The sequence below is a fragment of the Hypanus sabinus genome, chromosome 20 (assembly GCF_030144855.1).
Source record: "Hypanus sabinus isolate sHypSab1 chromosome 20, sHypSab1.hap1, whole genome shotgun sequence".
NCBI classification, from domain to species: domain Eukaryota; kingdom Metazoa; phylum Chordata; class Chondrichthyes; order Myliobatiformes; family Dasyatidae; genus Hypanus; species Hypanus sabinus.
This window is the reverse complement of record NC_082725.1, coordinates 40,261,626-40,288,961: the sequence shown is the minus strand read 5'-3', so window position 1 is coordinate 40,288,961 and position 27,336 is coordinate 40,261,626. Positions and strand designations below refer to the sequence as shown.

The 27,336-nt window shown below is 44.9% G+C and overlaps 1 protein-coding gene across 1 annotated transcript; it reads right to left on the bottom strand.

The window, feature by feature from the left end:
* Positions 1-13,036: 13,036 nt before the first annotated feature.
* Positions 13,037-25,764, bottom strand: LOC132378206 (collagen alpha-6(VI) chain-like). The gene is made up of 5 exons (XM_059944916.1): positions 25,465-25,764; positions 21,271-21,370; positions 20,407-21,081; positions 16,862-16,928; positions 13,037-14,141 (listed from the first exon to the last, which is right to left on the bottom strand). The coding sequence occupies exons 1-5, from the start codon at positions 25,762-25,764 to the stop codon at positions 14,138-14,140; spliced, it is 1,146 nt and encodes a 381-aa protein (XP_059800899.1). The 3' UTR covers positions 13,037-14,137.
* Positions 25,765-27,336: the final 1,572 nt, after the last annotated feature.

Sequence of the window (27,336 nt, the reverse complement as noted above, 5' to 3'; positions counted from 1 at the left end):
GAACAGCGGACGACAGACACTCGACTTGACCCAGGAACAGCGGACCACAGGCTCTCGACTCGACCCAGGAACAGCGGACCACTGGCTCTCGACTCGACCCAGGAACAGCGGACGACAGACACTGGACTCGACCCAGGAACAGCGGATGACAGACACTCGACTTGACCCAGGAACAGCGGACGACAGACACTCGACTCGACACAGGAACAGCGGACGACAGACACTCGACTCGGCCCAGGAACAGCGGACGACAGACTCTCGACTCGACCCAGGAACAGCGGACGACAGACACTCGACGCGACCCAGGAACAGCGGACGACAGACACTCGACTCGACCTAGGAACAGCGGACGACAGACACTCGACTAGACCCAGGAACAGCGGACGACAGACACTCGACTCGACCCAGGAACAGCGGACGACAGACTCTCGACTCGACCCAGGAACTGCGAACGACAGGCACTAGACTCGCCCCAGGAACTGGGGACAACAGGTTCTTGACTCGACCCAGGAACAGTGGACGACAGACACTCGACTCGATCCAGGAACTGCGGACGACAGGCTCTCGACTCGACCCAGGAACAGCGGATGACAGGCTCTCGACTCGACCCAGGAACTGGGGACGACAGACACTCGACTCGACCCAGGAACAGTGGACGACAGACACTCGACTCGACCCAGGAACAGCGGATGACAGACACTCGACTCGACCTAGGAACAGCGGACAACAGACACTCGACTCGACCCAGGAACAGCGGACGACGGACACTCGACTCGACCCAGGAACAGCGGACGACAGGCTCTCGACTCGACCCAGGAACAGTGGACGACAGACACTCGACTCGACCCAGGAACAGTGGGCGACAGACACACGACTCGACCCAGGAACAGCGGACGACAGGCTCTCGACTCGACCCAGGAACAGTGGACGACAGACACTCGACTTGACCCAGGAACAGTGGACGACAGACACACGACTCGACCCAGGAACAGCGGACGACAGACACTCGACTCGACCCAGGAACAGCGGACGACAGACACTCGACTCAACCCAGGAACAGTGGACGACAGACACTCGACTCGACCCAGGAACAGTGGACGACAGACACACGACTCGACCCAGGAACAGCGGACGACAGACACTCGACTCGACCCAGGAACAGCGGACGACAGACACTCGACTCGACCTAGGAACAGCGGACGACAGACATTCGACTCGACCCAGGAACTGGGGACGACAGACACTCGACTCGACCCAGGAACAGCGGACGACAGACACTCGACTCGACCTAGGAACAGCGGACGACAGACATTCGACTCGACCCAGGAACAGCGGACGACAGACACTCGACTCGACCCAGGAACAGCGGACGACAGGCTCTCGACTCGACCCAGGAACTGGGGACGACAGACACTCGACTCGACCCAGGAACAGTGGACGACAGACACTCGACTCGACCCAGGAACTGGGGACGACAGACACTCGACTCGACCCAGGAACAGTGGACGACAGACACTCGACTCGACCCAGGAACAGCGGACGACAGGCTCTCGACTCGACCCAGGAACAGCGGACGACAGACACTCGACTCGACCCAGGAACAGCGGATGACAGGTTCTTGACTCGACCCAGGAACAGCGGACGACAGACACTTGACTCGACTCAGGAACTGCGGACGACAGACTCTCGACTCGACCCAGGAACAGCGGACCACAGGCTCTCGACTCGACCCAGGAACAGCGGACGACAGACACTCGACTCGACCCAGGAACTGGGGACGACAGACACTCGACTCGACCCAGGAACTGGGGACGACAGACACTCGACTCGACCCAGGAACAGCGGACGACAGACACTCGACTCGACCCAGGAACAGCGGATGACAGGTTCTCGACTCGACCCAGGAACAGCGGACGACAGACACTCGACTCGACCCAGGAACTGGGGACGACAGACACTCGACTCGACCCAGGAACAGCGGACGACAGACACTCGACTCGACCCAGGAACAGGGGACAACAGGTTCTTGACTCGACCCAGGAACAGCGGACGACAGCCACTCGACTCGACCTAGGAACATCGGACGACAGCCACTCGACTCGACCCAGGAACAGCGGACGACAGACACTCGACTCGACCCAGGAACAGCGGACGACAGACACTCGACTCGACCCAGGAACAGCGGACGACAGGTTCTTGACTCGACCCAGGAACAGCGGACGACAGACACTGGACTTGACCCAGGAACTGCGGACGACAGGCTCTCGACTCGACCCAGGAACAGCGGACGACAGACACTCGACTCGACCCAGGAACTGGGGACGACAGGCTCTCGACTCGACCCAGGAGCTGCGGACGACAGACACTCGACTCGACCCAGGAACAGCGGACGACAGACACTCGACTCGACCCAGGAACAGTGGACGACAGACACTCGACTCGACCCAGGAACAGCGGACGACAGACACTTGACTTGACCCAGGAACAGCGGACCACAGGCTCTCGACTCGACACAGGAACAGCGGACCACAGGCTCTCGACTCGACCCAGGAACAGCGGACGACAGGCTCTCGACTCGACCCAGGAACAGCGGACGACAGGCTCTCGACTCGACCCAGGAGCTGCGGACGACAGACACTCGACTCGACCCAGGAACAGCGGACGACAGACACTCGACTCGACCCAGGAACAGTGGACGACAGACACTCGACTCGACCCAGGAACAGCGGACGACAGACACTCGACTCGACCCAGGAACTGCGGACGACAGACACTTGACTTGACCCAGGAACAGCGGACCACAGTCTCTCGACTCAACCCAGGAACAGTGGACGACAGACACTCGACACGACCCAGGAACAGCGGACGACAGACACTCGACTCGACCCAGGAACAGCGGACGACAGACACTCGACTCGACCCAGGAACAGTGGACGACAGACACTCGACTCGACCCAGGAACAGCGGACGACAGACACTTGACTTGACCCAGGAACAGCGGACCACAGGCTCTCGACTCGACACAGGAACAGCGGACCACAGGCTCTCGACTCGACCCAGGAACAGCGGACGACAGGCTCTCGACTCGACCCAGGAACAGCGGACGACAGGCTCTCGACTCGACCCAGGAGCTGCGGACGACAGACACTCGACTCGACCCAGGAACAGCGGACGACAGACACTCGACTCGACCCAGGAACAGTGGACGACAGACACTCGACTCGACCCAGGAACAGCGGACGACAGACACTCGACTCGACCCAGGAACTGCAGACGACAGACACTTGACTTGACCCAGGAACAGCGGACCACAGGCTCTCGACTCAACCCAGGAACAGTGGACGACAGACACTCGACACGACCCAGGAACAGCGGACGACAGACACTCGACTCGACCCAGGAACAGAGGACGACAGACACTCGACTCGACCCAGGAACAGCGGACGACAGACACTCGACTCGACCCAGGAACAGTGGACGACAGACACTCGACTCGACCCAGGAACAGCGGACCACAGGCTCTCGACTCGACCCAGGAACAGCGGACGACAGACACTCGACTCGACCCAGGAACAGCGGACGACAGACACTGGACTCGACCCAGGAACAGCAGACGACAGACACTGGACTCGACCCAGGAACTGCAGACGACAGACACTCGACTTGACCCAGGAACTGCGGACGACAGAATCTCGACTCAACCCAGGAACAGCGGACGACAGACACTCGACTTGACCCAGGAACAGCGGACCACAGGCTCTCGACTCGACCAGGAACTGGGGACGACAGGCTGTCGACTCGACCCAGGATCAGCGGACGACAGACACTCGACTCGACCCAGGAGATGCGGACAACAGACACTCGACTCGACCCAGGAACAGCGGACGACAGACTCTCGACTCGACCCAGGAACAGCGGACGACAGACACTCGACTTGACCCAGGAACAGCGGACGACAGACACTCGACTTGACCCAGGAACTGCGGACGACAGGCTCTCGACTCGACCCAGGAACAGTGGACGACAGGCTCTCGACTCGACCCAGGAACAGCGGACGACAGACACTCGACTCGACCCAGGAGCTGCGGACGACAGACACTCGACTCGACCCAGGAACAGCGGACGACAGACTCTCGCCTCAACCCAGGAGCTGCGAACGACAGACACTCGACTCGACCCAGGAACAGCGGAAGACAGACACTCGACTCGACCCAGGAACTGGGGACAACAGGTTCTTGACTCGACCCAGGAACAGCGGACGACAGACGCTCGACTCGACCCAGGAACAGCGGATGACAGGCTCTCGACTCGACCCAGGAACTGGGGACGACAGGCTCTCGGCTCGACCCAGGAACTGGGGACGACAGACACTTGACTCGACCCAGGAACAGCGGACGACAGGTTCTTGACTCGACCCAGGAACAGCGGACGACAGACACTCGACTCGACCCAGGAACAGTGGACGACAGGCTCTCGACTCGACCCAGGAACAGCGGACGACAGACACTCGACTCGACCCAGGAACAGCGGATGACAGACACTCGACTTGACCTAGGAACTGGGGACGACAGACTCTCGACTCGACCCAGGAACAGCGGATGACAGACACTCGACTCGACCCAGGAGCTGCGGACGACAGACACTCGACTCGACCCAGGAACAGCGGACGACAGACACTCGACTCGACCCAGGAACAGTGGACGACAGACACTCGACTCGACCCAGGAACAGCGGACGACAGACACTTGACTTGACCCAGGAACAGCGGACCACAGGCTCTCGACTCGACACAGGAACAGCGGACCACAGGCTCTCGACTCGACCCAGGAACAGCGGACGACAGGCTCTCGACTCGACCCAGGAACAGCGGACGACAGGCTCTCGACTCGACCCAGGAGCTGCGGACGACAGACACTCGACTCGACCCAGGAACAGCGGACGACAGACACTCGACTCGACCCAGGAACAGTGGACGACAGACACTCGACTCGACCCAGGAACAGCGGACGACAGACACTCGACTCGACCCAGGAACTGCGGACGACAGACACTTGACTTGACCCAGGAACAGCGGACCACAGTCTCTCGACTCAACCCAGGAACAGTGGACGACAGACACTCGACACGACCCAGGAACAGCGGACGACAGACACTCGACTCGACCCAGGAACAGCGGACGACAGACACTCGACTCGACCCAGGAACAGCGGACGACAGACACTCGACTCGACCCAGGAACAGTGGACGACAGACACTCGACTCGACCCAGGAACAGCGGACGACAGACACTTGACTTGACCCAGGAACAGCGGACCACAGGCTCTCGACTCGACACAGGAACAGCGGACCACAGGCTCTCGACTCGACCCAGGAACAGCGGACGACAGGCTCTCGACTCGACCCAGGAACAGCGGACGACAGGCTCTCGACTCGACCCAGGAGCTGCGGACGACAGACACTCGACTCGACCCAGGAACAGCGGACGACAGACACTCGACTCGACCCAGGAACAGTGGACGACAGACACTCGACTCGACCCAGGAACAGCGGAAGACATACACTCGACTCGACCCAGGAACTGCAGACGACAGACACTTGACTTGACCCAGGAACAGCGGACCACAGGCTCTCGACTCAACCCAGGAACAGTGGACGACAGACACTCGACACGACCCAGGAACAGCGGACGACAGACACTCGACTCGACCCAGGAACAGCGGACGACAGACACTCGACTCGACCCAGGAACAGCGGACGACAGACACTCGACTCGACCCAGGAACAGTGGACGACAGACACTCGACTCGACCCAGGAACAGCGGACCACAGGCTCTCGACTCGACCCAGGAACAGCGGACGACAGACACTCGACTCGACCCAGGAACAGCGGACGACAGACACTGGACTCGACCCAGGAACAGCAGACGACAGACACTGGACTCGACCCAGGAACTGCAGACGACAGACACTCGACTTGACCCAGGAACTGCGGACGACAGAATCTCGACTCAACCCAGGAACAGCGGACGACAGACACTCGACTTGACCCAGGAACAGCGGACCACAGGCTCTCGACTCGACCAGGAACTGGGGACGACAGGCTGTCGACTCGACCCAGGATCAGCGGACGACAGACACTCGACTCGACCCAGGAGATGCGGACAACAGACACTCGACTCGACCCAGGAACAGCGGACGACAGACTCTCGACTCGACCCAGGAACAGCGGACGACAGACACTCGACTTGACCCAGGAACAGCGGACGACAGACACTCGACTTGACCCAGGAACTGCGGACGACAGGCTCTCGACTCGACCCAGGAACAGTGGACGACAGGCTCTCGACTCGACCCAGGAACAGCGGACGACAGACACTCGACTCGACCCAGGAGCTGCGGACGACAGACACTCGACTCGACCCAGGAACAGCGGACGACAGACTCTCGCCTTAACCCAGGAGCTGCGAACGACAGACACTCGACTCGACCCAGGAACAGCGGAAGACAGACACTCGACTCGACCCAGGAACTGGGGACAACAGGTTCTTGACTCGACCCAGGAACAGCGGACGACAGACGCTCGACTCGACCCAGGAACAGCGGATGACAGGCTCTCGACTCGACCCAGGAACTGGGGACGACAGGCTCTCGGCTCGACCCAGGAACTGGGGACGACAGACACTTGACTCGACCCAGGAACAGCGGACGACAGGTTCTTGACTCGACCCAGGAACAGCGGACGACAGACACTCGACTCGACCCAGGAACAGTGGACGACAGGCTCTCGACTCGACCCAGGAACAGCGGACGACAGACACTCGACTCGACCCAGGAACAGCGGATGACAGACACTCGACTTGACCTAGGAACTGGGGACGACAGACTCTCGACTCGACCCAGGAACAGCGGATGACAGACACTCGACTCGACCCAGGAACAGCGGACGACAGACACTCGACTTGACCCAGGAACAGCGGACGACAGACACTCGAGTCGACCCAGGAACAGTGGACGACAGACACTCGACTCGACCTTGGAACAGCGGACGACAGACAGTCGACTTGACCCAGGAACTGCGAACGACAGGCACTAGACTCGCCCCAGGAACTGGGGACAACAGGTTCTTGACTCGACCCAGGAACAGCGGATGACAGACACTCGACTTGACCTAGGAACTGGCGACGACAGACACTCGACTCGACCCAGGAACAGCGGACGACAGGCTCTCGACTCGACCCAGGAACAGCGGACGACAGACACTCGACTCGTCCCAGGAACAGCGGACGACAGACTCTCGACTTGACCCAGGAACTGGGGACAACAGACTCTCGACTCGACCTTGGAACAGCGGACGACAGACAGTCGACTTGACCCAGGAACTGCGAACGACAGGCACTAGACTCGCCCCAGGAACTGGGGACAACAGGTTCTTGACTCGACCCAGGAACAGTGGACGACAGACACTCGACTCGATCCAGGAACTGCGGACGACAGGCTCTCGACTCGACCCAGGAACAGCGGACAACAGGCTCTCGACTCGACCCAGGAACAGCCGACGACAGACACTCAACTCGACCCAGGAACAGCGGACGACAGGTTCTCGACTCGACCCAGGAACTGGGGACAACAGACTCTCGACTCGACCCATGAACAGCGGACGACAGACACTCGACTCGACCCAGGAACAGTGGACGACAGGTTCTCGACTCGACCCAGGAACTGGGGACAACAGACTCTCGACTCGACCCATGAACAGCGGACGACAGGCTCTCGACTCGACCCAGGAACTGAGGACAACAGACTCTTGACTCGACCCAGGAACATCGGATGACAGACTCTCGACTCGACCCAGGAACAGCGGATGACAGGCTCACGACTCGACCCAGGAACTGGGGACGACAGACACTCGACTCGACCCAGGAACAGCGGACGACAGGCTCACGACTCGACCCAGGAACTGGGGACGACAGACACTCGACTTGACCCAGGAACAGCGGACGACAGACACTCGACTTGACCCAGGAACAGCGGACGACAGACACTCGACTCGACCCAGGAACAGCGGACGACAGACACTCGACTCGACCCAGGAACAGCGGACGACAGGTTCTTGACTCGACCCAGGAACAGCGGACGACAGACACTCGACTCGACCCAGGAACAGCGGACGACAGGTTCTTGACTCGACCCAGGAACAGCGGACGACAGACACTCGACACAACCCAGGAACAGCGGACGACAGACACTCGACTCGACCCAGGAACAGCGGACGACAGACTCTCGACTCGACCCAGGAACTCCGGATCACAGGCTCTCGACTCGACCCAGGAACTGGGGACGACAGACACTCGACTCAACCCAGGAACAGCGGACGACAGACTCTCGACTCGACCCAGGAACTCCGGACCACAGGCTCTTCACTCGACCCAGGAACAGTGGACGACAGACACTCGACTCGACCCAGGAACAGCCGACGACAGACTCTCGACTCGACCCAGGAACTCCGGACCACAGGCTCTTCACTCGACCCAGGAACAGTGGACGACAGACACTCGACTCGACCCAGGAACAGCGGAGGACAGACACTCGACTCGACCCAGGAACAGCGGACGACAGACACTCGACTCGACCCAGGAACAGCGGACGACAGACACTCGACTTGACCCAGGAACAGCGGACGACAGACACTCGACTCGACCCAGGAACAGCGGACGACAGGTTCTTGACTCAACCCAGGAACAGCGGACGACAGGCTCTCGACTCGACCCAGGAACAGCGGACGACAGACACTCGACTCGACCCAGGAACAGCGGACGACAGGCTCTCGACTCGACCCAGGAACAGCGGACGACAGACACTCGACTCGACCCAGGAACAGCGGACGACAGGCTCTCGACTCGACCCAGGAACAGCGGACGACAGACACTCGACTCGACCCAGGAACAGCGGACGACAGACTCTCGACTTGACCCAGGAACAGCGGACGACAGGCTCTCGACTCGACCCAGGAACTCCGGACCACAGGCTCTTCACTCGACCCAGGAACAGTGGACGACAGACACTCGACTCGACCCAGGAACAGCGGACGACAGACTCTCGACTCGACCCAGGAACTCCGGACCACAGGCTCTTCACTCGACCCAGGAACAGCGGACGACAGACACTCGACTCGACCCAGGAACAGCGGACGACAGACACTCGACTTGACCCAGGAACAGCGGACGACAGACACTTGACTCGACCCAGGAACAGCGGACGACAGGTTCTTGACTCGACCCAGGAACAGCGGACGACAGACACTCGACTTGACCCAGGAACAGCGGACGACAGGCTCTCGACTCGACCCAGGAACTCCGGACCACAGGCTCTCGACTCGACCCAGGAACAGCGGACGACAGACTCTCGACTCGACCCAGGAACAGCGGACGACAGGTTCTTGACTCGACCCAGGAACAGCGGACGACAGACTCTCGACTCGACCCAGGAACTCCGGACCACAGGCTCTCGACTCGACCCAGGAACAGCGGACGACAGACTCTCGACTCGACCCAGGAACAGCGGACGACAGGTTCTTGACTCGACCCAGGAACAGCGGACGACAGACTCTCGACTCGACCCAGGAACTCCGGACCACAGGCTCTCGACTCGACCCAGGAACTCCGGACCACTGGCTCTCGACTCGACCCAGGAACTGCGGACCACTGGCTCTCGACTCGACCCAGGAACTGCGGACCACTGGCTCGTGACCGATGCGACTCAACTGGACTCATTCTCGGCGGCCCGGAACGAGCATAGCCGCACTGCTGAGGTGACGAACCAGCAGCGAGTAGATGAAAGCCGGAGTTTTTATTCTGCTGGTTCATATAAGGATCAGGTGCCCTAATCTAGGATCCCAGTGGAACATGGGGAAAAGGAAACTAACTGAAATGAGGGGTCAACAGTCCGGACCGTGACACCTCCTTTCCGTCAATCAACACTAGCACACCTCACGGATGCATGCTTAGCCCACTGTTCTAATCTGTCTACACCCAACTCTTGTTGGCAGAATTTCAGATGGTGATGAGGAGGCATACAGGAACAAGAGAGATCAGCTAGTTGAGTGGTGTCACAGTAACAATCTTTCACTCAACATTAGTAAGACCAAGGAATTGATTGTGGACTTCAGGAAGGAAATGCCAAGGGAATGTACACCATTCTTCATCAGGGATCAGAAGTGGAAAGAGTGAGCAGTTTCAATTCTTGGGTTTCAACATCTTTTAGGATGTATCCTGGGCCCGACATAGTGATGCAATTACAAAGACAGTGGTTATATTTTATTAGGAGTTTGAGGTGAATTGGTATGTCACCAAAGACACTTGTGAAGTTTACTGATGTGGAGAGCATTCCAACTTGTTGCATCACCACCTGATATGGAGACACCTCTGCATGGGATCGGAAAAAGTTGCAGAAAGTTGTAAACTCAGCCAGCTCTATCATGGACACTAGCCTCCTTAGCATTCTGGATACTTTCAAAATGCAATGCTTCAATAAGTTAGCATCCATCATTAAGGACCCCAGTTACCCACAGCATGCCCTCTTCCATTGCTATCATCAAGGAGGAGATATAGAAGCTGAAGACACACACATTTCAGGAACAGCTTCTTCCCCCCCACATCCCCCCCCCATCAGATTTCTGAATGGACAGTGAACCCATAAACACTACCCCAGTAATTTTTCCTCCCTTTTTGCAGTACTTAAGTAATTTAATTTTCTTTTTTTTATATCCTTATTGTAATTTATAGCTTGTATTATTATATCCCATAATGCACTACTCCCATAAAACAACAAATTTCATGACATATGCCAGTGATACTAAACCTGATTCTCAACTCTTACAGGAAGATTAGAAGGCTTTGCTGAAGGTGTTATAAATACGTTATGTTCATGCATCAGTCATTTTATGGAACGAGTATGGCGTGTACTGTATTGCCCACCCCACCCCACCCCAGCAATTCTGGCAGACATGAGCAATCAATCGCATGCTGAAGATTGAATGAAGGCCCTTACAAGTTGATGGCAGATTCAGTGCTCAATACCATAAAAGAATACCTTGCCTACTGATTCTCAGAAGTTTCAACTGAACATATTTGCATGTTTTCAAGTAATATCCTATTTCTTCTCTCAACGTGAAATGATATTCACATGAAATAAATTATTTAAATGTTTTTAAAGATTATTTGAACAATTATTTATAACTAAATCAAACAGATTTCAACCCTGCCACAAAGCACAGAGGAGGTTTACCAGGATGCTGCCTGGTTTCGTGTAAATGTATTATGAGGTGAGGTTAGACAATCTGGGACTGTTTTCTCTTGGATGACAAAGGCTGAAGGGAGATTTGAAAGAAGTCTATAAAATTATACAAGGCAAAGATAGTATACTTTTCCCAAGATTAAAATGCCCATTACTAGAGGGCATGTATTTAATGAGAAGAAAAGAACAAAGGACATGTACAAAGCAAGGTTTGTGTCAACAGCCGGGGTCAGGGGTGGCACTACAGGTACAGCAGTTGAAAGCATTAAAGAAACTTTAATGTTTTTAGAAACTTTTAGATAGGCTCAAGAACATGCAGAGAAGACAGGGACATGGTCAATTAGTTTGGCATAACACCATGGGTTGAAGGGCTTGATCTGTTCTACATTCTAAATCTTATGAATACAGAAGCAAGCAAATCACAGCAATAACTAGATTAGTCAGGGATTAGTTGTGAGAGATCACAAGGATATTATTTTCACAGAATGGAGAATTGTAAACAATAGGATAGGTGGGAAATTAAAATACATTGGCAATTTCTGTGGTTTAAAAAAATAGATATAGCAACATTACACTTGGCCTGCCTGCAATGAATGATATTTACTTCAATTACACTGCAAGCAAAGTTCTTTCACAAGGGTGTGGACAGGAAAATAGACCCAATAATTGGCACTGCAGTTAGTAAATTGCCAATCAAATTCCCTCTGAAAGGAATGAGATTAAAATGTCAAATATAAACCAGAATGCACAATTTTTTTCTGTTCTTAGTCATAATAGTGTCATTGTACCTGGCTTATCAATGTTTCAAAGTAGCTCCTGCCTTTCCCACCCCCACCCTCATCACTGGTTAGCTAAGTGGAAATGCGTAATTGAACTTGAAACTGATTCGATCTTGATTCTGAAGTAAGGCCTGTGGCTGAAAAAGTTTCAGCTGTTCAATCTTACTTGTCACCCAAGGACCTGGGATAGAGACTATTTTATCTCTATGGACATTTTGTGCATCAAAATGGAAGCAACAGTCCCTTCCTCAGTCTTCCCTGCAAGGAACCCTATCCCTCAACCATCACACTCCTCCCACATTCTCCTTCCTCGGTTCTCCAACCCTCACTCTTCATGGATATTACTGGCCCTTAATTCATGACCAAAGAAATTATCATGTAATACTGTCAACAGCCAGGAATCTGTTCTTCTTTATGTCTCTATAATTCATTTCTCAGGTCACATAGCAGTTAGCACAAAGGTGGAGCTACAAGATCAGGGTTCAATACTTACCATTGGTTGTTAGGAGTTTTTATGTTCTCTGCAAGTTTACATGGGTTTCTCCTGGGTGCATCGGTTTCCTCACATATTCCAAAGACATACAGATAGGGTTGGAGATTTGTGGGCATGCCATGCTGACATCAGAAGCTACCCAGAACAATTTTTGCTCATTTGATTTGATGTGAACAATGTATTTCACTGTCTGTTTCAATGTACATGTGACAATTTTTTCATCTTTTCTTCTTAATTAAAACTTACAAATAAATCCTATTTTCACTTCATAACCTCAGAATATTGTGAACTGCCTAAAAGATGTGTATTTCTATTGCTTGATTGGGCTACCATTGCTGGCAGAATGATTTTATTCACATGCACATTTTCTTCCTAATCATGTTCATGAGTGTGCAGGAAATGATGAAATAGAAATGGAACTGTAGCTTTAGGTTACTTTGTTTTATTTCAAATCAAGAAGCAGTATTTTTGTAGATGGAACACATGCATGAACAAATTCTGAGTATAAACATTTGCTGCGCATAAAGGAGTTCGCTACATGATACGACAAAGCCGTGTTAATGAAATGAAGTTATCCTGGGTACTAACGGAGCTTTTCCATGCCCTGACACAGAATCTAGCACACTAAGGACTCGTTAAGGTCTAAGGTAGATTCAAGTTATGAGCAGTATATATTTACAAGTTTCAACATTTACTCTGCAGTGATATTGGTCTCGCACTTTGGAAACAGGTGCATGTTATTTTTTTAAAAAGCTAACTTCTAATTTGTGCAGATAAAATAATACAATTCACATCTTTATACTTAATGCTTGTTTATCTCTTCTATGTCAATTTCCCTGTATAATGAATTCTGTTCCTCTTGAAGCCTTGCACTCCTTGTACTACAAGAGTTATTGCAAATGAATGAGTCTCAACACTGAATGGCTGAGAGCTATTCAATTACAATGGGCATCACAGCCATTTACTCTTATTTACTTGCTCAAGCAGAAAATTCCAGCAAAAAGGATGATCATTTTAGTCTGTAGCTGACATTGCTCTCTTCCACCACAGTCCAGGTTCACATACAACCATGGCCCAAGTCAAAGTTGATATTTTCTGACTAATTCATAGGATAAGAATACTGAGCCCTCAAGTATACAGATTCTGAAACAATTGTATCATTGCACATCACACACAATGCTGGAAGAATTCAGCAAGCAAGGCATCATCTATGGAAAGCAGTAAACAGTCGAGACCGCTCAGTCCTGATGAAGGGTCTCAGTCTCAAATGTCAACTGCACTCTTTTCCATATATGCTGCCTGGCCTGCTGAATTCCTCCAACATTTTGTGTGTGTTGCTTGGATTTCCAGCATCTGCAGATTTTCTATATTGTTGATAATTTCACTGCACATAATTCTACAACATTTTCTAGTGTAATTTGAGGCAGATTTCTTTACAAGGGTATTGAATTGATGTTTATTTCCTTCACATCCGCCATACCAGAATTGTTGCCAAACTTGCAGACCATTGTCAAAGTCATAGTCCTTTAAGTCATAGTCCTAGCATCTTCACATATCATTGTCGAGGGATCACTCATCTGCAATAAAATGAAGCAATAACATAACAGGATTGTTTTTCCCAGAATGAATGACTAGATTTTCTAATGGACCAAAATATTGCAGGGATCATTACATCCACCCCCACCCAAGGACCATGAAATTTGTCACAAGAACATGCATCACACCAGTTTAGCATTCTCTGCAGATGATTTAGCACATGTGTGAATGTAGTCGAATACCTTTTAATGTGTGCTATAACATCAAAACAGAATTGACTAGAATTCTTATTTCATGCTAAATCACATACCAAAACTAAAATATGGAAAGAGAAACAAGACTGAGATTAAGAGATAAAGGCAAAAATTGGATAACATATTTGAAATATGTTGGAGTAAATGTTTTAAAGAGCTTTGGAAAAGAAGTGCATGCAATTATTCCATTGCATTTACCATGAAGTGTGTTTGCTTCTGGTCCCTCTGCAGATATTTCAAATTCTTCCTCAACTTCAACTAAATTGCAAAAAAAAACACGTTTTCAGTGCTAGAAAAGATTCTTGGAAGTAATTAAGCTATCGTGTCATTAGAAGTTCAGTTGTATAGTAGCACTGGTTTATTTTCTGAATGTTCAATGCATTCCATTGACAAGTACTTTGGTAATGGACATGGATAGTGAATCAACCACAAAACAACTAGGAAAAGTTTGAAAACAAATTTCTGATTCTGTGTTTAACTGTACATGTAATTGGAGTTGCTCTCTGACTTGATTACGAAAAACTGATAACTTTGATATTTTTACCATAAAATCCGGTACACTGTTCTTATATAGCAACGGGTCTCAAAGTTGCCACTGCAGCATTGGTTAAAATACATCAAATTGAACAAAAATGTTTAATTTTTAAAAAACATACTTGTAATGCAACTTTAGAGACTGCAGAACATATTAAAGCATATTTACAGCCAGTTATGACTTTTCAGAAAGGAAGACACTTGTAACATGGGAGCACAGGAGGTAAATTGTCAACCAATCTCCCTTCACACAGAAATGAGACTAAATGATTTGATCAGTCTGAACAAACATCTTCTCAGCCCTTAATTAAAATAAGGTCCTTGAGGGTTAAGGAAAACAGTGAGAAGGCAGGAGAAGGGGATTAAAAAAATAATGATTGAAAGACAGACCAAACTCAATAAGACAAATGGTCTAATTCTGCTCCTTTACCTTTTGGTTTTATGAACACAGCATATTCTATGTCTATCTATAGAGAGCAGGGTGGAATTTTGAATAACATTCTCATTTATGTTGCCCTGTGGACTATCTGATGATAACTGCATTGTGGTCAGAAATGATATCCAAAAGTCTCGGATGTGATTCTTGAACTTCTGATGCAGATTTCAATGAATTGTTACAATTCAATTCTGAATTTGATCAGCTCATGCACAGGGTAATTTCTGGAAGAAAGGCTCTGATGCAATAGAAGATCTCATAAGATATGCTAAGATTGATTGTGTTGGAGTTTCCCAGATGCCTTGGCCAGTACAAAGTTTACAGCTGTCCTGGGGGCATGAAATTCCAGTGGTCCTAATGCCTTTGGCTAACTATACCACTGATAAATTTCAACAACATGGAAATAATCCATGAGCAGACAGCAAATTACTTTGCTGTAATTATAACAGTGGCTGCTCAAATGCTTTGCTTCCAATACTATGTGTACATTAACTGTGCATATATTACAGTTTTAAATAACTTAGGGGAAAAAGAGCCTGCAGACATTGCATTGTAAAATTATATAAATCGTCTTGTTTCTCACCTGTGCTGCTCTGATCGTGAATTAGGTAATCATTTTCCACAAGTATGTAATCATATTCTCTGCAAAACAAGCAATAATTACACAACTGGCATGAGAGTCTAAAAATAACTTGAATGGCCATATTTTTACGTACAGGAGTGGAACCCAGTATAACCTTCTGGTGCTGTTGTCCATCACTTCAAGATCCCATTTGACATGTGTTCAGAGATGTTCAATGCACACCACTGTTCTAATGCATGGCTGTTTGAGTTACTATTCCCTTCCTGTCAGTTTGAAACAATCCAGCCGTTCCCCTCTGATCTCTCTCATTAACAAGGCATCTTTGCCCACAGAAATGCCGCTCACTGGATGACTTTCTTTTGTTTGGCACGATTCTCTGTGAACTCTAGAGATTGTTGTGTGCGAGAACCCCAGAAGATCTGAAATTCAGATGCCTTGATAACTTAGCAGTTAGCAGGATGCTAACAATCCGGCTCTGGGTGTCGGAATTGGAAGTTCAATCCCAGTGCCACTTGTAAGGAGTTTGACCATCTGCCCTGTGGAATGTGTGATTCCTCCAGGAGGTCTGGCTTCCTCCAACAGTTTGAAGACTGTTAGTGGGTCAATTTGTCATTGTAAATTATACTGTGATTAGGCAAGAGGCTGTGGCTGGAAGAGCCTATTTCACACAGTATCTCTAAATAAAAAACATTCTGAGATACCCCGTCTTGCATCAACAATCACTTCATGGTCAAATTCATTTAGATCGCACTTCTTTTCCATATTTGGCCTGAACAACAGCTGAAACTTTTGACCATGTCGGCATGCATTTATGTATTGAGTTGCTGCCACATGATTTGCTGATTGTGTGCTTGCATTAACAAAATGGTCTATAAGTGCATCTAATAAAGAGGTCATGTGTTTATACTGAAGACTTAAGTATAAATTTAAAATCCAATGCCTTTTAAAACATACCTTGTACTTTCAGGTAAAGCATCGCATTCCTCCTTTAATTGTGGAGAAGGGTAATCATTGATTTCAACTGTAAAAAGCAAATTTTAGTAAAATTAGTTTAAAAAATGTATCAAAAGTATCAAGATCCTTCAGTTAAATTTGATGAAACTTGGAGACCATTTATTCAACATTTTCATATGAGTTGAATTGTCTTTTCCTAAACCTTACTTATATTATCCTTAATTATTTGGATGGAGGTTCGGAGTTATTGGCACTACTGTATATTTACTTAACATTATTCAATGGCCCATGTTGGTTAGTGTTTTTTTGTTACTTTTTTTTCTCTGGGGTCTTTTTTTTCTTCTCTTTTTATCTTTGTGTTTATTAATGTTATGAATTTGGGAGGTTATAATTTTATTATTATATGAATGTCTATTTAAACTATGAATTATGTACTCTCAAATACTTTGTATTCATGTTCCATTTATGTTTGTTTAAAATTAATAAAAAGATTTAAAAAGAAAGTTTAAAAAAAGTAAGCATATCCAAATCCCTAATCTTTGTTTTTGAATACATCAAAATTAAAACCATCAGTGATGATTACATATATATTAGGATTAATTGACTTTGTTCTAAAGGTTTTTTTATGAAAACATCAGACTTAGCCCCAATCCCAGATTTGCTGTATTTCCTTTTGCGACATCATGTGCAGGTGAAGTTTACAGAAATAGATTCAGATCTGCAGGAGTGACAGCAAAAGAATAAATGATGGAAGTTGTTATAAACATTGGAAAAGGCCAAAGATTTGGGAATGATTTATGAACAGGTGAAAATATTGAGGACAAGCAGGTAAATATAAAAGCTGAATGTATAAAGTCCTGTTCAATTTCCTGCACTGAAGCATTTGCAGTCCAAAGATCTTTGAGAATTACTTGAACCTGTAACACAGTAGAGGCAATGCATTTTATTGCCCAATTTAGCAAATTACAGACACACTTAATACTGATGATGTAATCTGTACCAATGGATACATGAATTAATTGACATCGGATTAATAGGTGGTCTAACTGGGATATTTTAAGGTGATTAAAGATATCAGGAAGTGTTGATAAAAAGGTCTCTCAGGCCACATGTCTTAAACTTATAATTTAAACAGAACAGTTTAAGAATGTGCTCCTGCAGTATTTTCTACATAAAGGCTGGAACTGACTTGTTTAGTATTAATTGCTAAATGATTCAGGAAAGATTTCTTTCCCTCTGCCATCTGAATTCTTAATGTATATTGAACCCATGACAAGTTTTGCACTACTTATTTAACTATTATATATACACACACACTTACTGTAATTCACAAGTTTTTTTTCTATATTGCATTATACTGCTGACACAAAGTTAATACATTTCACAACATATGCCGATGATATTAAACCTGATTTTGATTCTGATTCTAACATCCATTCTGATCTCCTTAAATCATTCTGCTGAACTGGTTCAGATCTTACAGCCATTGCTTCAAACATTCAGAGTCAGGCTCACAATCAGGTTTATTATCACCTTATATTAAGACAAGAAATTTGCTGTTTTGTGCAGTACAGTGCAAAGTAAAATATGATTGTAAATGACAAAGCAAATAAAAAGTGCAAAAAAGGAATAATGAAACTGTGTTTAGGGTCCCTACAGTAATCAGATGGCTGAGGGGATGAAGATGTGTCTGAATCACTAAGAGTGGGTCTTCACGCTCCTAATGGTCATAAGAATAGGGCATTATGGAAGTGGAAAAAGTGGTACAATATCATTGACTACATGACTAGACTTCGGGCAAGTATTGAGAGCAATGAAATGTCATTGAAATGTCCAGAGCAATTTCCCAAAGGAGGCTAGTTAACCAAGAGAAAATACTGAGATTCTCACCAGTTATCTGAGAACACACAGAAGTCAGAGGGTGAACAAAGTTAAAGTTGAAGTTTGTCCTGAGCTTTATAGGCTCATCAGGCTGGTGCTTATGCCGGTTTTCATGGCGTGAAACGACTGAGTGTACGAGAATCCTCCCCCAATAGGACGCCAGTCTATCATGAGGAAGGGTTAGCAAGCTCCATGACCTCTTAAGAAGGTTGGAGATGTTACAATCTGTTTCTTTTTTTTAACTTTTTCCTGTTTCTAACTGACACTGGACAAGTTCTTTTGTTGCTTTCTCAGAATTTTTTTTGTTTATGATAGACTGCTTGAAGTTGACACAAATATAATCTCAGACTACTTGTATCACATAGGAATTTGAAAAAAACAGGAAATGAACTTTTATTGAATATAATGTGTTTAATTGCATAATGGTGCTGATGCTCTGCAATAGTTCAACTAAGCTAAAAATGTTTTGTTGATGATTTTGATTTGCACTCAGTGCCTAGGACTCCTCACTTGTGTCTAAAAATAATCAGCTGGCAGTGATGGATTCCAGTTGCCCTGAGACTGTTTGTTCGTGATTGCAATGTCTTGGACAAACCTTCACCATGCTCATCACTGACAGCACTAAGATTTGCAGGAAATAACGCTAAATAGGAATGTAGACAAGGAATCTTTAGTGACATGTTGCTCTTCATGGTTTTGTATGCTTGAAGCATGTTTTCAACCAGCTGTCTGCCCGTTGTTTGGTACTCTGTAGTTGCCCAGAGCATTTTCAACAACATCCTTGATTTCCTTCCATGTGATTTTTTCCAGTCCCACTAGAAATTTTTCAAATTGCCTATTGTTGATGACCTGCTTGATTTGTGGACCAACAAAATGCTTTCCTAGTCTAGGAAACATCTGTTGCAAATATCAAAATCTTTCATGGAAATTTTTAGCCTTTTTAACACCTGTCCTGCCATGCAGCATCTGCCTTGCCTAAGCATGTCGAGGTATGCCTGGACAAGATAGAGAACTTTTCAGTTTACATTGCGGGCATCATTTTAATTGACTTAAATTATGAATTGAAATAGCAAGTATAGGTGATTTTTTTTAAAGTATGCAATAAGAAATTTCACGGTGATTTTCATGATCAGCAGTGCAAACTCCATAAGCTACCCCTAAAGGTATTCAGGAAGCATAATCTTTGTTGTCCAGTGCAATTTGTGAAATAATTATTACCTTGACAATTTTATTTTCACCCGATCACAAATATTCCCTCTGATCTGTTCCCCCTTCGCTTCTGAACAGTTTAACACATTTATTTCCTCTCCTTCATGAAGGAACTTCACCCCAAATCTCTGACCTCCTGACTACTTTCAGTTTTTTCTGTTTTCAGTCTTGGATTTCATGCATCCAGTTTGCTACATTCCTCATGTGACAGAGCAGTTAACCAGGGCAAGCTACAGCCGGAAATCAGCATAATGATGGAGCTACTTAGCCCTTTATCCCTTGGTACCTTTCATTGCACAAAAGGAAGCAGAATTTGAAGTCTGCAAATACAGAAAACTGAAAATAATTATAAAGAAATACATTATCAAAGGTCTGGCTAATATAGAAGCAGAAATTTCTCTATGTAAATACAGGGTCACCTTTTTAAATTTAATTTTACATTAAGCGTAACTTACGTGTGAGACTTTTCAGGAAGGCCCGAGTGAAACCTTTGGCGTAATTCATTTCAGAATCGAGCAGCCCACCAAGGTGAATAAAGTGTTGGTTAAAAGGAAAACTAACAGTTGTATCCAGGTTGACTCCACCAATTTCCTTCCCAAGGAAAACTGTAAAGACCACAAAACCTTTGCACCTTGCTTCCTTAGACACTATGCTTAGCTTTTCCATGCCAAGAGCACTTGTTCCTCCCGCAAGTATTACAAAGATCACTTTATGACGGCGTGCAACTGGGTTGCTGCTAAAAACATTATTCATGGTCCATTCAATAGCATGGCCAACCCTAGAGGGTCCATCTAACTTATTAAATGATTCTTTAATGTACTTCTTCATTATATTTTTGCTGTTATACTTCAAAAACCCAAATTCCAGATTGACTGGCTTTCGACCAGTACCAGGGACGTAATCTGCTGGTGAGTGTTGTACCATTGCCACCCTGGCATAATTATCACTGATGTCTGGTCTTCTTGAAATCACAAACATATCCAGCATTGAAGTGAGGAAATACTTAATTCTTTCAAAGTCCATTGTTTTCATATTGTGTGAACCATCAACAACAAAAGCCATGTCCATGCTGATTGAGATTGGAGGTGGGGACATATTGCGTTGACATTGGGCCCTTGGTTGACACATATCTGTGAAGAAAGAAGAAATCTGAATGCTTAGATATAGGGAATCTGCACAGATCAAGTACTTTTAATTTTATACTTAAACCATCTTCCTATTGTTTCATACCAACAATGCAGAGAAACATAACCTCTGTAAGTATTTGTTGTTAAATTTTGATTTACTATACTAACAACTAAATACAAATGAAGTCATACCGAAACAGAAGGTGCATAATCGGATTGTGCGTAACTGCTCCTGGACTTGTCGCTGCTGTTCTGACAATGAGGCTACTCGAAACGTTCTTGTATCATCAACCTTTCTCAGGAGGAAAGACAGGACATTAAAATTTCAAAGAACAATAAGTTCTACAACTTGAAGGTATACAAAATTATGAAGTGTTTAGAAGGCAAGCAGGGTTTTTCCACTGAGGTTGGATGAGTCTATAACCAGAGTTCATGGGTTAAGGGTGTAAGGTGAAGAATTTAAGGGGAACATGAGCAGAAACTTTTTCACTGAAAGGGTGATCAAAGAATACAGACAACCTCAACTTATTTGGTCAGTCTCCTGACAGGAATCGTAATTAATTCTCTTTCCACCTCCACAAGATTCCTTCAATGTTTGATCTTTATATTTATTACAGTATGAAATTTCATCAACATCATAATTCTTCTTCTCAAGTTTGTATATACTATTTTGCAAAATCTCTGGTTTTAGTTCAGCTCACACTATCTGATCCAATCATCTGATACAATGGTTTCTGGTTAAATGGGGCATCATTTATTTGGGCAGCCACTTATTTGAGACGATTCTTAAAGAACAAAAACTAATCAAGAATATAGCCATGATTACCTTCATTTATTTGGGACACAATGCTGCCTAATTGGGGCATGTTTCTCACACTCTGCATGGCACCTTGGCTGAACAGAGGAGCACTTCTAGTAACAGACTAAAACAGCTGTGCTGCTCCAGTACGTGCTATATGAGGCATTCTTATTAATTGAACATCACTCAACTTCACTTGCCCCATCACGGAAATGTTCCCACAACTTATGAACTAATTTTCAAGTATTCTGCATCTCATATTCATGCTATTTATTTATATACTTGTTTATTTATATTTTTATTGTTATTTTCTTCTTCTTTCTTTTGTATTTGCACATTTTGTCATCTTTTGCACTCTGGTTGAGTGTCCTATTGGTGCAGTAATTAATTGATTCAATTGTGGTTATTGGATATATTGAGCATGCCTGCAAGAAAATGAATCTCAAGGTTGTATATGGTGACATTGATAATAAATTTACTTTGTACTTTAATTGTTGAGAAGGAAGAAATGCACAGATTATTTTCTAAATGGAGAGAAAATTCAGAAATTGGAAGTGCGAAGGGACTTGAGAGTCCCTGTGCAGAATTCTCTGAAGGAAGACTTACAGGCTGAGCTGTTGGTAAGGAAGGCAAATTCAACGTCAGTATTCATTTTTTGAGTACTAGAATATAAAAGCAAATGTTCAATGCTAAGGCTTTATAGTGCATTGGTCAGTCTGAATTTGGAGCACTGTGAGCAGTTCATAGTCCCCTTATCAAAAAAGCATTTTCTGGCATTGGAGAGGGTCCAGAGGAGGGTCACAAGAATGATCTCCAGATTGAACTAGTTAATATATGAGGAGTGTTTGAAGGCTCTGGGGTTCGCTATATGCGGATGATTTATTAGTTTACATTTCAGACGCTAGAAATCTACTCCTTTTATGTTAACTATATTTACAGAATTTAGTACTTTCTCTGGACATAAACACAACTTGCATAAAAGTGAACTATTTCTTATTAATAATTATTCTGATTATTATGATCAAATACCTTTTAATATTGCTAAAATCTATTTTACTTACCTTGGTATTAAAATTACTAAAACTTTTAAAGACCTATATAAGTATAATTTTTCCCCTCTAATTGAATATACTCAACAAGCGCTTTCTAAATGGTCGCCTATGTCAATGTCATTAATTGGTCGAATAAATTATATAAAAATGGTTATTTTACCGAAATTTTGATATACATTTCAAGCAGTTCCATCTTTTGTTCCAAAAATATTTTTTGATAAAATAGATTCCATGATCTTGTCTTATATTTGGAATAATAAAAATTCCAGAGTGAATAAATTTTTATTGCAAAAAATCAAAAAAAGGTTGGAGGACTGGTAATACCAAATTTTAGATTTTATTATTGGGCAAGTAATACTTGTTATATCACCCTCTGGATTCATGGTATAGATAACCGGGATTGCCCTTCATGGTTACATCCGGAGGAGAATTTGGTAAGGGGGTTTTCTTTAGCTTCTTTACTGGGAGATCCTCTTCCTTTTTCATTCTCTAAGATAGTTAAGACAAGGTCTTAGTCCTATTGTTAAACATACTTTAAAAATTTGGTTTCAGTTTCATAGATTTTTTGAATTAAATAACTTTGTACTCTCTAGTAATATCTATTCTAACTTTTTCTTTAAACCATCAACGCTGGATAAGGTTTTTTTAATATGGAAAACTAAGGGAATAAAAACTTTATTATATTTGTTTTCAGAGCATTGTTTAATGTCTTTTTCGCAGTTAATGGATAATTATGTGCACATTGTTTTAGCTATTTACAAGTTAGGAATTTTTTACGTGATTTTTTATCAAATTATCCATTGGCTTATTCACCAAATTTGATTTATTCTATTTTTCAGCTTAACCATTTCAAAAACGATTAACAGCTACTATATATAAATAGTTAATGAATGCACGTATGATGCCTAATGATAAGGTTAAACGTACTTGGGAAACAGAACTTCAACATTCACTTTCAGATGATTAATGGAGTAAAATTTATTATCTAGTTAATAATTCATCTATCTGCGCACATCACTCCCTAATTCAGTTTAAGATAGTACACAGGGCCCATATGTCAAAAGATAAATTAGCGCTTATTTTTTCTAATATAAGCCCCACCTGTGACAGATGCAACACTGAGGTGACTACTCTAACTCATATGTTTTGGTCCTGTGTAAAGTTAAATAATTTTTGGAGGGATGTGTTTAGAATATTATCAAAAGTGATAGGTGTGGATTTACAACCCAATTCACTTAGGGCAATCTTTGGGATTATTCCAGAGGAAGCAGGAAGAGTTCCTGCTTCTGCTCAACATGTGATAGCCTTTTCCACTTTACTGGCTAGGAGAGCTATCTTGTTATACTGGAAAGATTCTAATCTACCTATCTACCTACTGTTTTTAACTGGCTCACCTCCATTATGTCCTGTTTAAGTTTGGAGAAAATTAGAAGCCAGACATTTGACACATCCTTTAACTTTGTGCAAGTCTGGCAACCCTTTATTCAATATTTTCATATGACTTAACTTTTTCTCTCTCTTTTTATTGTTAATAAGGAAAATTTTTTTCTTTTCTTTTGTTCTCCCTTATCCGCGAAGGTTCAGAGATGATTGGAAGGATGTTTTCTTTCCTCTTTTTTTCTAATTTTATCCTCAAATGGACCAATCTTTCTTTTATTTTTTGCTTTTGGTTAGTTTAGCAGGGTTTTTTTTCTCCTTATTAATGAAATTTCCAATCTTTTTTTCTCATTACGATTTGCCAAGAGGAATTGTGTTTTCTTGTTTATATACTATATAGAACAGCTTAATATTTTATTCAATTGACCTTGACAGTATATATTCTTTTGCTGCTACTACGTTTCTTGTATTATGTATTTGTTAAAACTTCTCCTCTGATTTGTATCTTTTTCTTTATTGGAAAATTAATTTTAAAAATTGAAAATGAAGGCTCAGGGGCTTTTGTCCTGCACTCACTGGAGTTTAAAGAATGGGGGATGGGGGTGGCGGGGCAGATCACATTGAAACATATCTAATATTGAATGGCCTAGATAGAAGTGATGTGGAGAAAATGTTTCCAATAGTGAGTTCCAATAGTGGGGAGTCTAGGATGAGGGGGCACAGCCTCAAAATAGAAGGACATCCCTTTATAACAGAGATGAGGAGGAATTTCTTTAGCCAGAAGTTGGTGAATCTGTGGAATTTAATGCCACAGGTGGCTGAGCCAAATCGTTGGGTATATTTAAAGCAGAGGTTGACAGGTTCTTGATTAGCAAGGGCATCGAAGGTTACTGGGAGAAAGCGGGGTAATGGGGTTGAGAGGGATAATCAATCAGCCATGATGGAATAGCAGAACAAACCTGACAGGCCAAATGGCCTGATACAGTTCTAATGGTCTTATTTACATCCTTACATTGGGATCCCATTGGCAGATGGGGTCAATGACAGAAAGAGGAATTTGTATTACAAATGCAAGTATAGGAACCTTAAACAGGAAAATGTGATGGGGACCACAAATAAATGCGTCGGTTGTAAAATATAGTAGATAGTATCATTTACCTGGAAGGCAAGCTGTATGTCAGGGACATCAGCAAAAGAAATGACAACTGGGGTGATGTTCAAGGCACTGAACTCGAGAGCTGCGGTCACGATTGCTGACTTGTCTTCAGATGGTCCATTAGTAATAAATACTGCTACTTTTCTGGTAAGAATGCCACGACTATGCTTGAAAGTATTTCTTGCAACAAACCTCATTGCTGATCCAATATCCTGCCTTCTAGCTGACCGCTCATAAGCTAGATCCTGCAGTGATTGCAGAAATTTCTCCACACTCCTGTGTTCTGAGAATCGTATGAACATTTTTGGTGTGGAGCTGTAGGTAAGAACTGCCACACGTGCTCCCTCTGGGCAAGCACCTTGGGTTATTTTAAGATCCTGCACCAATTCTTTCACTATTCTCTTCGTTCGGTTGAATTCATATTCAGAAACATCTGAAGACAAATCCAATGCAAACACCAGGTCCAGAGGATAAACAGGGCACTCAGCGCTTTCTGAAATGAGAAATTGCTCATTCTTTTAAGGTAGAAAAATAAAAATACACTTGTATTTGTGTAGCATGTTACATGGCATCAAGACTGCTTTCAAACTAATTAAATACTTCTGAAATGTAATCACCACTGTTCTAGGAAATTCAACAAGCAACTTCCAAACAAGATCCCAAAAACTGCAGATGAAAAACCAAAGAGAAAGTGCAGATGCTGGAAGTCTTACATTGAAGAAAACAGAAACACAGAGCAGGGCAGGCAATATCCATGGTGTATACACCTTTCATTCAGAATTGAATGTGAATTGTTAACTCTCTTTTTCATTCCATAGATGCTGCCTGACTTGTTGAGGTTTTCCCACATGTTCTGTTCTTTTGTCCCTATAAACTACAATTTTGCTATTTAAATAGTTAACAGTTAGATAACACATTGGACAGGGAAATATCCTCTCTTTGAAATAGTTTCATAGCATCATAGAATGATATTAATTTTTTTAAACTTTTTTATTGAATTTTCAAATATTACAGAAATAAAAGAAAATATATGAGAGAAAAAATATATATATATTCCCTACCCCACTCCTCTTAACCCCTCCCCCTAACATCCCTATATAAGAAAGAAAGAAAGAAAGAAAGAAAGAAAGAAAGAAAGAAAGAAAGAAAGAAAGAAAGAAAGAAAGAAAGAAAGAAAGAAAGAAAGAAAGAAAGAAAGAAAGAAAGAAAGAAAGAAAGAAAGAAAGAAAGAAAGAAAGGGAAAAAAAAGAAAGAAAGAAAGAAAGAGTGCCTGGATATCGGAAGATCTCCACATGCTCCATGGAGTTCGTAATAACTTTAGTATATATATTTATTTATTTCCCCAAATAACCAATTATTTCATCTTTGGAGCACCTATATATTTAATCCTGTCTTTTGTAAATAAGGGCACCAAATTTTCAAAAATGTTTCATATTTATCTCTTAAATTGTAAGTAATTTTTTCAAGTGGAATACAGCCATATATTTCCTTTTTCCAACGATCTATGCTTAAGTATGTATCTGATTTCCAAGTAACTGCAATAGCCTTTTTGTCTACTGCCAATGCAATTTTTATAAATTCTTTCTGATATTTATTCAATTTGGGTTTTGGTTTTATCCCTTCAATATCGCCTAATAAAAATATTATTGGATTATGTGGAAGTTGTGTTCCAATAAAACTCTTAAATTTGTCCAAAAAGGTTGAATTTTAGAACACGACCAAGTAGAATGTAAAAAAGTACCGATGTCTTGTTTACATCGGAAACACTGATCAGATAAATTTGGGTTTAATTTATTTAATTTTTGTGGTGTAATATATAATTGATGTAAAAAATTATATTGCACTAATCTTAACCGGACATTTATTGTATTTGT